This window comes from Rhinolophus ferrumequinum, chromosome 4, assembly GCF_004115265.2.
Source record: "Rhinolophus ferrumequinum isolate MPI-CBG mRhiFer1 chromosome 4, mRhiFer1_v1.p, whole genome shotgun sequence".
Taxonomy (NCBI): domain Eukaryota; kingdom Metazoa; phylum Chordata; class Mammalia; order Chiroptera; family Rhinolophidae; genus Rhinolophus; species Rhinolophus ferrumequinum.
In genome coordinates, this window is record NC_046287.1 from 88,392,647 (window position 1) to 88,407,535 (window position 14,889).

The following is a 14,889-nucleotide window of genomic DNA, read 5'->3' on the forward strand; positions in this document are numbered from 1 at the left end:
AATGCTGTCTGCCATGTTTTCAAAAGGTTTAGACTATTTTGAGTACTTTATACTGCATTTTTAAACTAAACACTAATTTATTTTAAAAAAGCTCTTTCCTTCTTCCTTTCTACCTAAAAATAATTCAAAAATCAGGTAACCTTTTCCAAATATTTGTCATCTTTTCAGGTGTTTGGTATTGTTTTTAGCTTCTATGCTATTTAAAAATTTTTCCCCAGTTTATTTTAAAAGATATTCTCTTAAAAACATTGACACAAACCCAGTGCCACATTCCTTATCTGCACTGTATTAAGATTTATACTTAACTTTCTTTCCAAACATAAATAACATCACCATATTCAGAAGGTATCTTATATAAGAATGCCATAATGCTGTTTTAGAAAAATAGGGTTTTTGTTCTTGGTAGGTAGGAAGGGTTTCCTTTTTTTTTTTTTTAAATCCAGGAAGATATTCTTATTAGATAAAATGAAATGATTGGATCCCAAGCCTGTGGGACAGGACTTGCATTCAGTTAGTTTCACAATACCTGCATTTTCAACAAAAAATTTATAATTCATTTTTAAAAGTACTTTTATTACATTAAATTCCACTTGAAAAATAATAATGAAAGCTCCAAGAAACCATTCTTAGTTAAACTCACTTAAAAAATAATCACTCCTATTAAAAAACATATCTCTCCAGAATACTACATCTGTCTCGTATATAGTCAATGGCACATTTTAAGTCCATTTTGGTTACTGGGTCTCTAATAATAAAAACAATTGCCAACTTTTCTGAAATAACATGAGAATCTGTGTTTAAACAGTAAATGACATTTTACAGTTTGTCCTGATACACGTAATTTATGAAGCAGTACATCAGTCTATAATTATTTTATTTCTATTAGGTATGGTTATTGAGTATCATCCTAAAATTTATCTTTTTAAATTTTCTGCAATGTTTTCATTTACTTGTTTTTTCCAAAGCTCAACACCAAGCAGAAAATAGATATTCATGGAATCCAGACTGCGAGCTAAGTGGTCACTCTAAAATTAACCACCTGGGTTACAGACATTACTTTTATACTTTTGTGAATACATTTCAATATTTGAAGTGGCATCTGGTGATTTGACCAAACTTGAAAAAAAAAAAAATCTGTGTAAGTATTACCGCACTCTGTCCTCCGTCGCTGATACAGTAAACTCGTAAACGATAGAAACAACCTGGACTCAGTCGATCACAAAGATGTTCCCTAGTAGCTCCACTGTATATCATATCCCATTTGTTTCCTGTAGGTGAAGAATAATCTTCAATCAGCTACAAGATAATGTTTAACGTTTTGGTATCATGGACACGGCAGGTATCCTAGCTTCACTAAATAAGTTTACGTAATTTGTCAGAAACAATTTAAGCTTGTTTCGAGTTTCCTGGAAATGATCTAATTTTTTTTGTGTGCAGCTTCCTAGACAAATTTTGCATGGCTTTGTTGAAGAGAAATATCTCTGTAACTCTGTACAGACTTTGGCTTAGATTGATAACTTGCTTTTAATTAAGCATTTTAAATGTGTTTACTGGTCCAGTAATAACATCATAACACACAAAGAGTAGAAAGAACCAATACCACAGGAAGTTTAGCCTTAATTAAAAGACATCCGTATTTTTTGCAGGCAATAGGTCATTTCACAGAAATAAAGACTAATAAATGTGTCATTCAAGAATAAATTTTACTACGCGTAGACTTTATTACTAACAGTAGTAGAAGTTAAATAAGTTTTAGAAGATAATTTTTCTTTGATACATCTGGGTATAAATCTAATTATATAAATTAACCTTCAGAAGACTAGGTATACTGGAACTGAGCAATGCAAACAAACAAGAAAAAAATAAGAAAACGTAAATGTAATAATATAAGTCTTACATTTGATCCACTATATTTCTGGAGATTACAAGCTAAAGTGGATCACAGGCAAAATCCTAACTGCTACAAAGGAAAAAAAATCAAGAAGAAAAGAGATCATAGAAAACGTAAAGTCATGAAGAGTACAGGCAGACTGACTGGTATACATCTGCTATTTTGTAATAGTTTTTCTTACCATTAGAACCTTCTGCCATCTCCACTACGTATTTATTGATGGCTGCCCCTCCGTTGTCTTTTGGTGGGTCTATCCAAAGAGGTAAAAGTGGTATTAGGCAAAGAACATGCAATTTAAAATGACAGACAGAATACTAAACCTAGGATTGCTTAAAAAGAAAAAAGAATCGCCTGCAATGCTTTTTTAACATCAGGATCCCATTATTCAATTGTTTTTGCATTAAGTAGTATATAAGCATACTCAATAAATGTTTGTTTTAAATGAATTAAGTGATTTTCATTTCTAATGAGAGCCAGGAATGACCCAGGTGACATTTGCTACAAGTTCAGTAATCTTTCATTTCACACAGTGCTATCCCTGCTAATAGTCCTACAGTAGATCCCATAGCTTTCCACAAAAAAAGACCTTCAAACAATGACTCTCACATTTCCTATTGAACTTGCTTGAGCTAACACATTTACTCAAATATCGTAAAAATTATCTTAATATTATCTTAATATTCAAATCATTTTAATCAAATGTAAAAGTAGTAATGTGCAAATACGCATAATATCTTACCCCAAGTTATTTTAAAACTGTGTGAATGTATCTTTCCTTTAACTGAAGGCTTTATAGGTACTCCTGGTTTATCAGGGCATGTAGTAAATTCTACTATTTCACTTGGATTACTTTTACCTTCTGAGTTGTAAGCAATAACCTATGACAAAACATAAAAATATAAAGTAATTAATGTTTGATACCTAATGATATTGGCTTAATGAATGAAGTGATGACAGACATAAGGACTCAAAATGATAAAAGTTTTCACACTGTGATGGCTTATTTATGTGAGAACTGATTCTCTTCAATAGGGACTCAGCACATATGAAGAGTAGTCAGTATAATCAATCTCTTTTTAGAGTCAGTCCTGGGACTACAAATGTGAGTCTAACATTCTGATACTAAACAAGAGTTATCACAGGAACAAGCTACGTATTATCTCATGACATTCGATGGGCCTCAGGCTCGTTTCACTTATTTTTTCATGTTCTTCAGGGGTTTAACAAGATGCCCACAAATTCTTTGAATAGCCTTTCTTCAAAAGAAAAAGGCTAATTCTTCTTCCCTTTCAATTGTACTTAATGCCTTACTTCTAACAAACCAAATGTAGCAGATATGATGATATATAACTTCCCGGTGGAAAAACTTATGTGGTGAAGAACTGAAACCTCTGACCAACAGTTAGCGGGGAACTGAGGGCTCCTAGCCAACAACCACTTGAGTGAACTTAGTAGCAAGTAGTCCAGCCCCAGTCAAGCCTTCAGATGACTGCAATGCCAGCCGACAACTTGAGAGCAACCTCACAGAAACCCTGAATCAGAACCACCCAGCTAAGCTCGTCCTGAATTCCTGATTCACAGAAACTGAGAGATAATAAATGTTCATTTTTCCAAGCTACTAAGTTGTGCAACAATAAATATAATTCACATCTAGGTATTATACTTGACTTTACTAATTTAATTATATTTATATTTTAACTTATCTCTTCTACTGAACTTAAAGCTCAAGTCCAATTATCAAACTTGGTATGATTTTCTCTTTTCCAAACCCGCTCTATCTCTGCTCTTCCCCATTAGTTAAAAGCACTATCATCTACCTACTTGCTCAAGTGAGAAATCCAGGAGACATCTTTGATTCTTCCTTCTCTAAACCTACGTATCAAATCTATAGTAGTCTCCTCTTATCTGTGGTTTCACTTTCTGCAGTTTCAGTGACCAGTGGTCAACTGCAGTCTGAAAATATTAAATGGAAAATTGCAGAAATAAACAATTCATAAGTTTTAAATTGTGCATTGTTCAAGTAGAGTGATGAAATTTCACACAGTCCTGCTCCAACCCAAGATGTGACTCATCCCTTTGTCCAGCATATCGATGCTGTATATATTAACACTACCTGCCCATTAGTCACTTAGTAGCCATCTCAACTCAGACAGAGACCACATTCATATAACTGTTATTACAGTATATTGTTATAATTGTTCTATTTTATTAGTTATTGTTGTTAATAATTTACTACGCCTAATTTATAAATTAAACTTTACCACAGGTATGTACATATAGAAAAAAAACATGTAGAGTTCAGTACTATCTGTGATTTCAGGCATCCACTGGGGATCTTGGAATATATCCACCACAGATAAGGGGGGACTACTGTATCAATAAATACTGTCAATTCTACCTCTTTTGTACTGCTACCACCACCTTAGTCAATGCCTCCTTTATCTTATCTTTTCTGAAAGACTACCATATACAACTAGTTTCCCAGCTTCCATTCCTTCCCTCAACCCTACCTACTTTCTACACTGCAACCAGGGGGACTTGATCACTTCTCAGGTTAGAATCCTCCAATGGCTTCTCAGAATAAAATCTAAATTCCTTATCATGGCCTATCACGTCCTATGCGATTTCACCCCTGACTACCTTTACTTTAAGGTCTTTTTGCATTAGCAGTTCTTTTCCCCTGCCTGGAATGTTCTTTCTGATCCTGACATGCTACCTCCTTCTTGTTATTTAAATCTGTTTAAATGTCATTTCGGAGAAGACTTCCTTGACTACCCAAGTCACCCTATTTTAGTTAACTTATCACTATCCGGTATTTGTTTGATTGTTAATTGTTTAGTCCCTCCACTAGAGTATTAGCTATTTTGACCACTGTTGTATTCAAGTGTTTAGAACAGTGCTTATCACAGAGTAGATGCTCAATAATTATTGGTTGAATGAATGACTCATTGATAGGGACCACTATGGCATGACATGACACCACAGATGAGCCTCCAAATAAATCTACTACCCCAAATAACTCACGCAACCCATGAGAACCCAGTAAAATTCAGTCTAATTGCTCAACTTTGCTCAGTCTTCCTCAGTCCCCACATATTCAGATGGATTTTCACGATATTTTCTCACTCTGGGCTTTACAAATGAGACTACGAAGGGGATCAAAATACCTCTCAATATAGTACAGAGTATTTACTTAAACCTAATAACCAGAGAAAACTTTAAAAATGAGAACAGATTCCCTAAATATCAGAAAGATCCACTAATTAAGTTTTCAAGGCTATATAATATTGCAGCATTGCCTCCTTTTACTTCAGTTAGCCATAAAAGTATAAAGCCATAAGATATCTCTCCTACCCCAATTTTTACAAATAATCAGAACATTCACTTAGAGGGAGCACTGTGCTAGCAATTCTAGGTGTGGTACACTCCTTACTTTCAATGAGTTTAGAATCTTTATGCAGAGACAGGCAATATGCATGTCAAAAGAATTAGGCCAGAGAGGAAAGATGACTATGGTCCAGGGAAGCTTTGAAAAGGCAAATGGAAGTGACATGGGTCTTCATGGGCAACAGCAATGAAAGGAAAGGTTGGGTAAGACAGAGAACAGAAAGCCCTGAGTATAAGAGCAGAAGAGAACAGTAAATAGTGAGCTCTGCTCAGGGAAGGATGCATAATCAATCTGGTGAGGTAGCCAGCGCAAGGACGGAGTGAAAGGCAGTACATTTAAAACCTGAACTGATCAGAGTATAAAGAACTTTATGTCAAACTATGGAAATGGTTGTTCAGAGAGAAAGCTGTGTTTGAGGAAGGTTAATCTAGGTATAAAACAGAACTTAGACTTCAAGGCGAGAGAATAGCCTCAAAGCAACATAGAACAGGTTTGGAGATTTAGTATTCTCCAGAGTGACAGCTGATATAAGGCAGAGATGATACCGTTTTCCCGAAAATAAGACCTAACTTGAAAATAAGCTCTAGCATGATTTTTCAGGATGACATCCCCTGAACATTAGCCCTAATGCGTCTTTTGGAGCCAAAACTAATATGAGACCCGGTCTTATTTTCGGGGAAACACGGTATATCCAAGAGAGAAAGGGATACCAAGAAAAACTAAGGACTAAATTTGGGCACACTTAGATTAGGGCAGAGGAAAAAGGAAGATAGCACAAAATAATACTGGATTAAGATGAGAAAAAGGAAGGGAACACGACCAAGTGCTGTCATGGATGCTGACATATAAGTGAATTTCAAGGATAGAGGATAAAAGAAGTTAATGGATTCAGACACTAACTGTTTTGATTTCTCTCCACCCATGAAAAGGACTTAAAAACAAGTAACATGCTGAAGTGAAAGTATCTAAGGGCTCTCAGCTCAAGGTACTCAGACTTTAACCTTTAGAAGCCTTGTTACTTAAAAAACTGTATTTCAGGAACTTCAGGAAACAATTCATCAGCTTTCCAGTGGCTCAGTCACAGGGACTGGCCATTAGTCTCTGAAGCTTTTCTTTTCTTTTTTTATTTGGACACCAGGTTCTGGCCCAGCTTCCAATGAACCATTTGACGGAATTAGCATTGCTTGCTTGTTTTTTAGTTTGAATTTTTATGATTTTAAGAAATAACTGCTTTCTTACGCTTTAAATTATTTCCATTTTTTTAAATCTTTCAAATTCTTTCAATGTTCTAATTTTGTTTTAGTATTTTGAGTGTTTTAGGATTGTCATTAGTATAGAATCTAGACACTGGCATTTGGAGAATGTGGTCATATTAGAATTTTATTTTATGTTAATCATATCCTTATTGTTTCTTTACAAACAATAACATACTATCTAGTCATTACTTCCTGGATTATATTTTTTTTATTGCTTTTGCTTAGTATTCTAAGATTTTTTTAGAGTGTTAAGATTTTATTTTGATATGTTTCCTTGAAAGATGTCAATGTCAAGCTAGAAAAGGAAGACCGAGACATAGCGATAGTACTTAATGATTTAAATCCCTCTCAGCTCATACCCAGTACATGGCAGATGCAAAATAAATATCTGGGCTTCTAAAAAACTTCATACAGTCACCATTTTCTCTTTCCTATTTTTTTTTTTCTCCTCTAGATCAGTGGTTCTCAAAATTTCAGGAAGCATCAGAATCATGTGGAGGGCTTGCTAACACACAGACCGCTGGACTTTACCCCCAGCATTTCTAACTGAGTAGGTCTGTGGTGTGTCAGTGAATTAACATTTCTAACAAGTCCCCAGATGATGATGATAGAATGGTCTGGAGGTCACACTGTGAGAACTACTGGTCTAGATCTTATTTTAATTTGCTTATTTCATAAGCCAGTATATAACTCCTTCCTAAAATCTAGTAATTTGTTAAGATGTGTTTTAGGGACACAGTTTTTCCACACCCTCTCCAGCTTCCTGGGGGGTGCTTTTTGGAAAAGCCTACAGTCTCCTTGGAGATAAAGATTGTATACCCTGCGATTTGAGAGTGACTGCCACAGTGAAACAGTTTTAAATAGAAACTGGTGATCTGTTTATAGTGGATCAATAAGGAATTTAACTCCTATTTTTGTGTACACATTCTTGTTCCTATGCGGTAATAACACCATGGTGTTACATGGTAGTAGAATTCTAAGAATTTAAATAAACATTAAATTATAAAGAAAATTAACAACTTCCCCTTAGATGATCTGCTGGTATGACAATCATTACTGAAGCAAAAATACAATCCAGCATCACAAGAGGAAAACTGGAATAAATGTATGCACTTCTCAGGTTTGTAAATCCTGTAAATGTGAAAACTGTATTTAGAAATTAAAATGACCTAGGGTTATCAGAAGTTTTCAAAATGAAGCTAACATAAAGTATAACAAATATAATTATGCACTGCATAATCAAATTTCCCATTATCATTAAAATATGCTTTCTAATGTTCTTAAGGAATAATAAATTTATCTTTGTTCTTTAATAATGAAATCAATTTACAGTGGCTTCTGTCATTTATTTGAAATGATTTGATTAAACAAACACTGGTAGGAAAATTCAAATGCTTAATTTATCAATTAATGAGTATCCTGTTACATTTTGGGAAAACTTCTGCACAAAAAAGTAGGCTGCTTATATTACTTGGTATATTAATGAATTCAAGCACTGGCTGTGAAGAAATAGCAATGTCAAAGCTAAAATATATCGTAGAAGGGGTGCTACACTAGGAAAGATACAGAATTTCCATACAGGAATCTCCACAGTAGAAGAATTTTCAAAGCTTGCTGCTGCTTCAAGTGAGCAAGAATAAAATGTAGGGTCTCCATGTCTCAAGCAAGCAAGAATAATATGCAGAGTCTCTCTGCCTTCCTCCAGAAATAATTCAGTCCAAAGGCCAACAGATGGGCTAAACAAGGCAAATATTTGTGCTGGGGGGCAGGGGTGAGTTGGGTGGAGACAGGAGCATTTGCCTAGTAGGAACTCAAGCATTCCGAATAGGGAAGAGTATGAGGGGAGGGGAGGAGTTTGATCCAATAAGTAAATAAATTGAACGTAACTGGGGCAATGCTTCTCAATGATAATGAAGGGAGTCAGAAATAAGGGAGAAAACTAGAATTAACCTGTGGTATTGGATTAAAACTGGAGGCATTTGGTGTGAACTCATGATTAAAAATTACACACACACACACACACACACACACACAAACCTCTGTCCATTGAAAGGGTGCCCAGGAGTGGCAAAACCCTTATAGCAATAAGTATACTGCCAAATCTTGGCTTCTAAATACCCATCTACTAAATGGACCCAGGTACTTTGAAAAATAGCCAATTCCAAGGTTAAAGAAGGGAAAGTGCAAAACTGGAATACTATGTGCCAGAAAGGGTTCAGAGTAATGGGGGGGTTCGGGGGACATGTCACCAGGATTCAGAAGCTAGATTGAAGGGGCTCCCAAATCTGAGACAATCTGATGAGCCTCATAATTGATAACCATAGTAACACAATATAACCCTGTCAATAAAAAATAATCTATGAGTTCATACTGACATAAATAAATGAGAAGAGAAAGCTTTTCCTTTATAAAACAATGCCAACTAATAAACGTAGAAGGAATGATAAAATTAAAAAATCACCACTTGGCAACCATTAATTATAGTAATGATTCAGGCAAGAATTATCAATGGGTGTCAAAACTAGTGGGTAAAGGTTTGACGAGGAACAAGATGTTTACGTATTTACAAAATACTTTTTAATTACAAACGGAGTAAGAACAACTCTACAGTAAAGAAACATGATAGATACCACTTTCATCAAGTGACTACCAGTAATGGGACAAACTGAAATTGTGCACCACTTGATATGATTGATGTACTGAGAAAAAATTAGCATTGCTCTTTCTGACATCCCTGCTAAAAAAACATATTTGAGTATGTTTGACAACATGTATATTTTAAAAAATATTTGCTCACATTATACAAATAGGAGTCTTGTAAAATATTAAAACAGTTTTGAATTTAAATACAGTAGTCCCCTTTATCAGCGGGAGATACATTCCAAGACCCCCAGTGGTTGCCTGAAACTGTGAATAATATTGTCCTATATACACTGTTTTTTTCCTTATACATACATACGTCTGATAAAGTTTAATTTATAAATTAGGCACAGTAGGCAATTAACAATAACTAATAATAAAATAGAACAATTTTAACAATACACTGTACTGAAAGCTGTGTGAATGTAGTCACTCATTTCAGAAGACCCCTTGCTTAAGTCTTCATATAGGCTCAATGCTTTCTGGTGCAACATGTTGCTGACAACTATAACATGTTTTCTGCTCATGTCTTCCACCCACAAATTTAGTGCCTTTTCCACCTCTTCTTTTATCATGCACTGTGGCCGTAACTTTTGCAGTTTGAGGTGTGATAGCAAAAGTAGCACAAATTTTTTTCTCTTCTTCACAATTTCACGGGTAGATTCGTTCTTACTGTAGATCTTAGGAACCTCAGCATGAGATTTTTTTTTTCCTTTCCTTATTATGTGAAGAACTTTCATCTTTTCACTTAAGGAAGCACTCTACAGCTTTCTTTCACACATCCAAATTGCCAGCATTAGTATTTTTGTGCTTCGGGGCCATTATGAAGTAAAATTATTAAGTGCTTGAAACATGAGCACTGTGACAGTTGTTCTGATAACGGAGATGGCTACGAAGTGACTAAAGGGGCGGGCAGCATATACAGCGTGGAGACCTGGGACAAAAGGAGGATTCCTGTCCAGGGCCTGACGGGGCAGGAAGGTGTGAGATTCCATCATGCTACTCAGAATGGGGCACAATTTAAAATTTATAAATCATTTATTTCTGGAATTTTCCATTAACATTTTCAGACCTCGGTTGACCATGGGTAACTGAAATCATGGAAAGGAAACGACAGATAAGGGGACTACTGTATATAAAGTTTAAGAGGCATTTTATATAGTAACAAAGTAAAACACAGCTCTTTAGAAAAAGTCAAAATTATTTGAGATTTAAAACCAAAGCAGTGAAGTATATACTTGACTTTAAAACAATAGGATTAATAAGAACAGCAAACAAATCTTCAAGGGCTTTCAAAGCTTACCTTAAATTTATACTTTGTACTACGTCTGAGATTTTTCACTGTGTAAGCAAGATCTTCTCCATCATATTTAGGCTTAAAACCATATCCCTGCAAAGGGAAAACAAATCTTCATTAGATGGCTGACAGAGGAAAGATGAGGAATAACAAATATGTGAAAAGCTCCAGGTCCTCTTCATCTACTATGTACAATGTGATCGATGCTCTGCGTGCAATCCTCACCTTGATGCTTCCGATTTGAGTGGACGGATCTAGAAATGCTACTGAATGTTTGCAGAAGGGTGACCGAGACCACTTACTAGGAAGTGAAAACAGTAGCCAAGAGATTTTTGTGTTGAGGGACGAGTCAGATGGATTGGTAACTTTACTATCAGTAAGCTTATCCCTAGAACTAACAGATGTTGTAAGAGCTAAACAGAACATAACATATTTAACTTGCCCTGAACACACAGCTGTGTTTAGGTGAATAAATGAATGGCTGGTTGTGCTGGGAAGAAGGAATGGCATTTAGGTTTGGGATTGCTATTTATAGCCCCAGTGACAATGCTTCATACTTTCCCAATGTTATTTTTAAAGTATAAAAAAAACAAGAGATATAATCATGTACCATAAAATTCCCATTTAAAAGTATAAAATTCAATGGTTTATACTATATTCACAACGTTGTGTAACCATCACTTAATTCCTAATTCCACAATAAAGCCTGCACTTTATTTTTTGGTTAGCAGTCACTTCCCTTCTTTTCTCATCCACTAATATACTTTCTGTCTCTATGGATTTGCCTATATCTATACAAATGAAATAACATAACATGTGGTCTTTTGTGACTGGGTTCTTTTACTTAGTATAATACTTTGAAGTTTCATTCATGTTGTGGCATGTTTCAGTACTTCATTCCTTTATATGGCTGAATAACAGTCCATTGTATAGATATACCACATCTTCTTTATCCATTCATTAGTTGATAAGACATTTGGGTTGTTTCTACTTTTTGGCTATTATGAATAATCCGCTTTGAACATTTGTGTAAAATTTTTTGTACAAACCTGTGTTTTCAATTCAACTAGATACACACACCTAGGAATAAACCATGCTATTTCTGATTCACATTGCTTCAAAGTAGCTCTAAAAAGCTAAGGAACTATGCAGAACTAGCAGAAGATACCCTCACTCTTGTTCAGCTTGGTTCTAGCTCACAGAGGAGAGCCACCGGTAACTAGATTCAGGTTGCACTATATAATCACATGTGAGGCTCTTCAAATCTGTGGCAATTGGGAAAGCCGTGTATGAACAAAGTTGGAAATGGCAGACAGACACATTTCCTTATCTTTTAGAGCTGCTTAGACTAGAAGGCTGCGGTGATCTTCCCCTATCTTTATTTCCCCCAAGACACATATATTTAACATGCAGTCCATGTTATTCCCTGGCACAAACATACAAACACATTAAAAAAAAAACAACCTATTCCTACACATGAAGAAAACTAAAGACTGAGTTCTCCCTCACTCCCAACCCTTCCCAAACAATAACCAACGAAGGATTCAAACAATTTGGGTAAGAATCTAACTATTGTGGCAATATTTACTATATTGGGATTAATACTATACTGAAATATGTTTTAAATACCCTATTTAAAATACTTATTCATACTTACTGAAGTTTCTTCCTCCATCTCTAAAATGTAAGAGATTCCTTCATCTGACGGTGTTCCTGCGGGTTTACTCCACTGTAAGGATAACCATGTAACCCCAGCCTTAGTTAGTACAGGACTTGCTGGCATAGAAGGGGCACAGCCTGAGGTGTAATATAAAACTTCTTCACTAAGACCACTGTTGAAACAAATGGTTTTTAAGAAGGAATAAAAAAAAGTTTATTTTTACAGATAAAGAATTTTTGATAATGACATTTTGGGGAAAATGACAATTTTTGATAACTAATTATAATCTAAATAATATATCATGAATTTGATAATATCTTTATGGTAACCAGGTCAGATATCTAAAAGTGAATTAGCATTCTTTTAAAACTGTAGTTTACGTAACAAACACATCCTCGTAACTTTTAATACATTTTAACTATATCAACAAAATGATAAATTAAAGCAGGATTTTAGTGGATAATTTAATATAGATTGTGAATAATTTACACAAATGATGCTGACTGGATAATCTAAAATATCTGTATTAAAACATATCTTACCTTGTACCATAGTCATTTTTGGCTGATAGTCTAAATTTACAACCCATTGCTGGTGACAGTTTAGTAATTTTAAATTGCTTCTGTGAGCCCATATAACACTGACAAAATTCTCCATTTCCTTTTCCCTAAAAGAAATGGCTGATTATTATATATCATGTACATTATTGTAAAAGGATAAATCCACATCAATTCCTCCTTGATAGATAGTAACATATTAGCTAGCATACATTAAGTCATCTTCGTTGCATGATCTCAAGAGACAGCTGAGAAACACACACCTTTTATATGATACTGCTCGTTAAATGCACAATTCAAAAACTGGGGAACAGGTATCTTTGTATAGATTCTGGAATTAAGTACCCTGTTTTAGCTGATGCTAAACCTTTGGCTTTAGTAAAAAAATATTTTTCTAGGTATGGACCCCACAATCTCTATGGGGGGACTGACTGGTACTGGTGGCAACAAGTGATCTTTGATATGCACAACTGGTGGTTCTTCAACCTATGAAAAGTTCTTTGCAAACAGTTTTAAGAAAAGGTCCCCCAAACCTCCACCTAGATAGCCGCTAAGCATCTTTATCAAGATTTTGGAGCTACTACAGCTTAGATTTAACTAGACGAGTATAAGCAGAGAGAAAAGCCCAATTATAGCAGGAAGTTAGGAGAGAGAAAAGTCTGCAGCTTGGGACAACTAGAGTTTTAAAAATTTAGGTTGCTACATAAAATGGATGAATTTCTCATTCTCCACCTTTTTCTTTATTGTGTCAGTAGAGGTAAAGGGTGATTAGGGTGACTTCTGCTTCAAAGAAAACCTTCAGTATCAGGCTGATTTAATGAACTTTCTTATTAGTTACAACAGTGTTTATAGTTGATTCTATTGAGTTGTCTACATAGAAAATCAAATCATCTCTAAATAATAATTTTGCCCCTGAGTCCAGCCACCAGGGCTGTACCTGGTTTTGGTTCCAAATCTTACTGCATTAACTATAACTGCCTGAATAATGTTAAATAAAGTTGGGTATAACTGGTAACTTTGATTTGTTTCTGCTTTGACTATAAATTCTTTTACTTTTTAGTGGTAGTACTTCGCTTAATACAAAAATAACTATGAAATAAGGAATTACCTTTCAATTCCTAATTTGTTGTGAATTTTAACTGGAATGGGTGCTAAATTTTTATAAAATACCTTTTCATAATTTATTAAGATAATATGGTTTTTCTTCTAAATTACTATCATATAGTAATAGATTTCCTACTTCTGAATTCTCTTAGAACTTCTGGAATAAAACCCACTTGTTTGTGCCCCATTACTCTTAATTACACTGCTGAATTCCCAAATTACCAATGAAATTTCTTCTACTCCCTTTTGCCCCTCCTCTTAGTTATGGAAAGCAGTAGGGCATGAGAGAACATGATAAATGACAGTAAAACAAAGTATTAAACAATAAAACCCAGTATGCTTGCTGTGGTAGGCTGAATAATGGCCCTCAAAGATATTCGGGTCCTAATACTTGGAACTTGTGAACGTTAGGTGATATGGTAATAGGGACCATATAGGGTAATAGGGACTGCACAGATGTGATTAAGTTAAGACTCTAGAGACGGAGAAATTATCCTGGATTATCCGGGTGGGCCTTAAATAGAATTACAAGTGTCCCTTTTAGAGGGAGGCGGAGGACTTGAAGACAGAGGAGGAAAAAGGCAATGTAATAATGACAACAGAGGGAGAAAAGGTGATCTGATGTAGCCATTAACCAAGTAATGAGGACAGTCTGCAGAAGTTGGAAAAGGCTATGCAATGGATTCTCCTCTAGAGTCTCCATGGGAAGCATGGCCATGGTGACATCTTGTTTTTGACTCAGTGAACGCCATTTTGGATTTGTGGATTCCAGAACTGTAAGAGAATTAATGCGTGTTGTTTTAAGCCACCAGGTTTGTGGTAATTTGTTAAAACAGCCATAGTAAATGAATAAGCTTGCCTTTAAGGCTGATGTTAAAAAAAAAAAATAAAAAATATTTAATCAAGGTAATTACCCAAATGACAGCTTGATGGCAGTTGGGAAAAAAACAAACAAAAAACGAAACAAAACAAAAACCCCGAAACATAGGGAGGTCCAGTTAGTAATGTTTTCTAAGAATATCATCAATTCACTCATGCATCAAACGAAATCATGCACATTGTTTTTAAAGAGGAAAAATCTTAACTATCAAACAAA

The 14,889-nt window shown here is 35.0% G+C and overlaps 1 protein-coding gene across 9 annotated transcripts in view; it reads right to left on the minus strand.

Moving 5' to 3' along the window:
- FNDC3A (fibronectin type III domain containing 3A) overlaps positions 1–14,889 on the minus strand; it is a 156,034-nt gene that overhangs the window by 16,955 nt on the left and 124,190 nt on the right. For all 9 annotated transcript variants that reach the window (XM_033104246.1, XM_033104240.1, XM_033104239.1 and 6 more), the window contains 6 exons: positions 12,675–12,799; positions 12,130–12,304; positions 10,479–10,565; positions 2,631–2,769; positions 2,073–2,141; positions 1,150–1,268 (listed from right to left, as the gene is read on the minus strand). In XM_033104246.1, the coding sequence (XP_032960137.1) occupies positions 1,150–1,268; positions 2,073–2,141; positions 2,631–2,769; positions 10,479–10,565; positions 12,130–12,304; positions 12,675–12,799 (714 nt within the window). The remainder of the gene's footprint in view (positions 1–1,149; positions 1,269–2,072; positions 2,142–2,630; positions 2,770–10,478; positions 10,566–12,129; positions 12,305–12,674; positions 12,800–14,889) is intronic.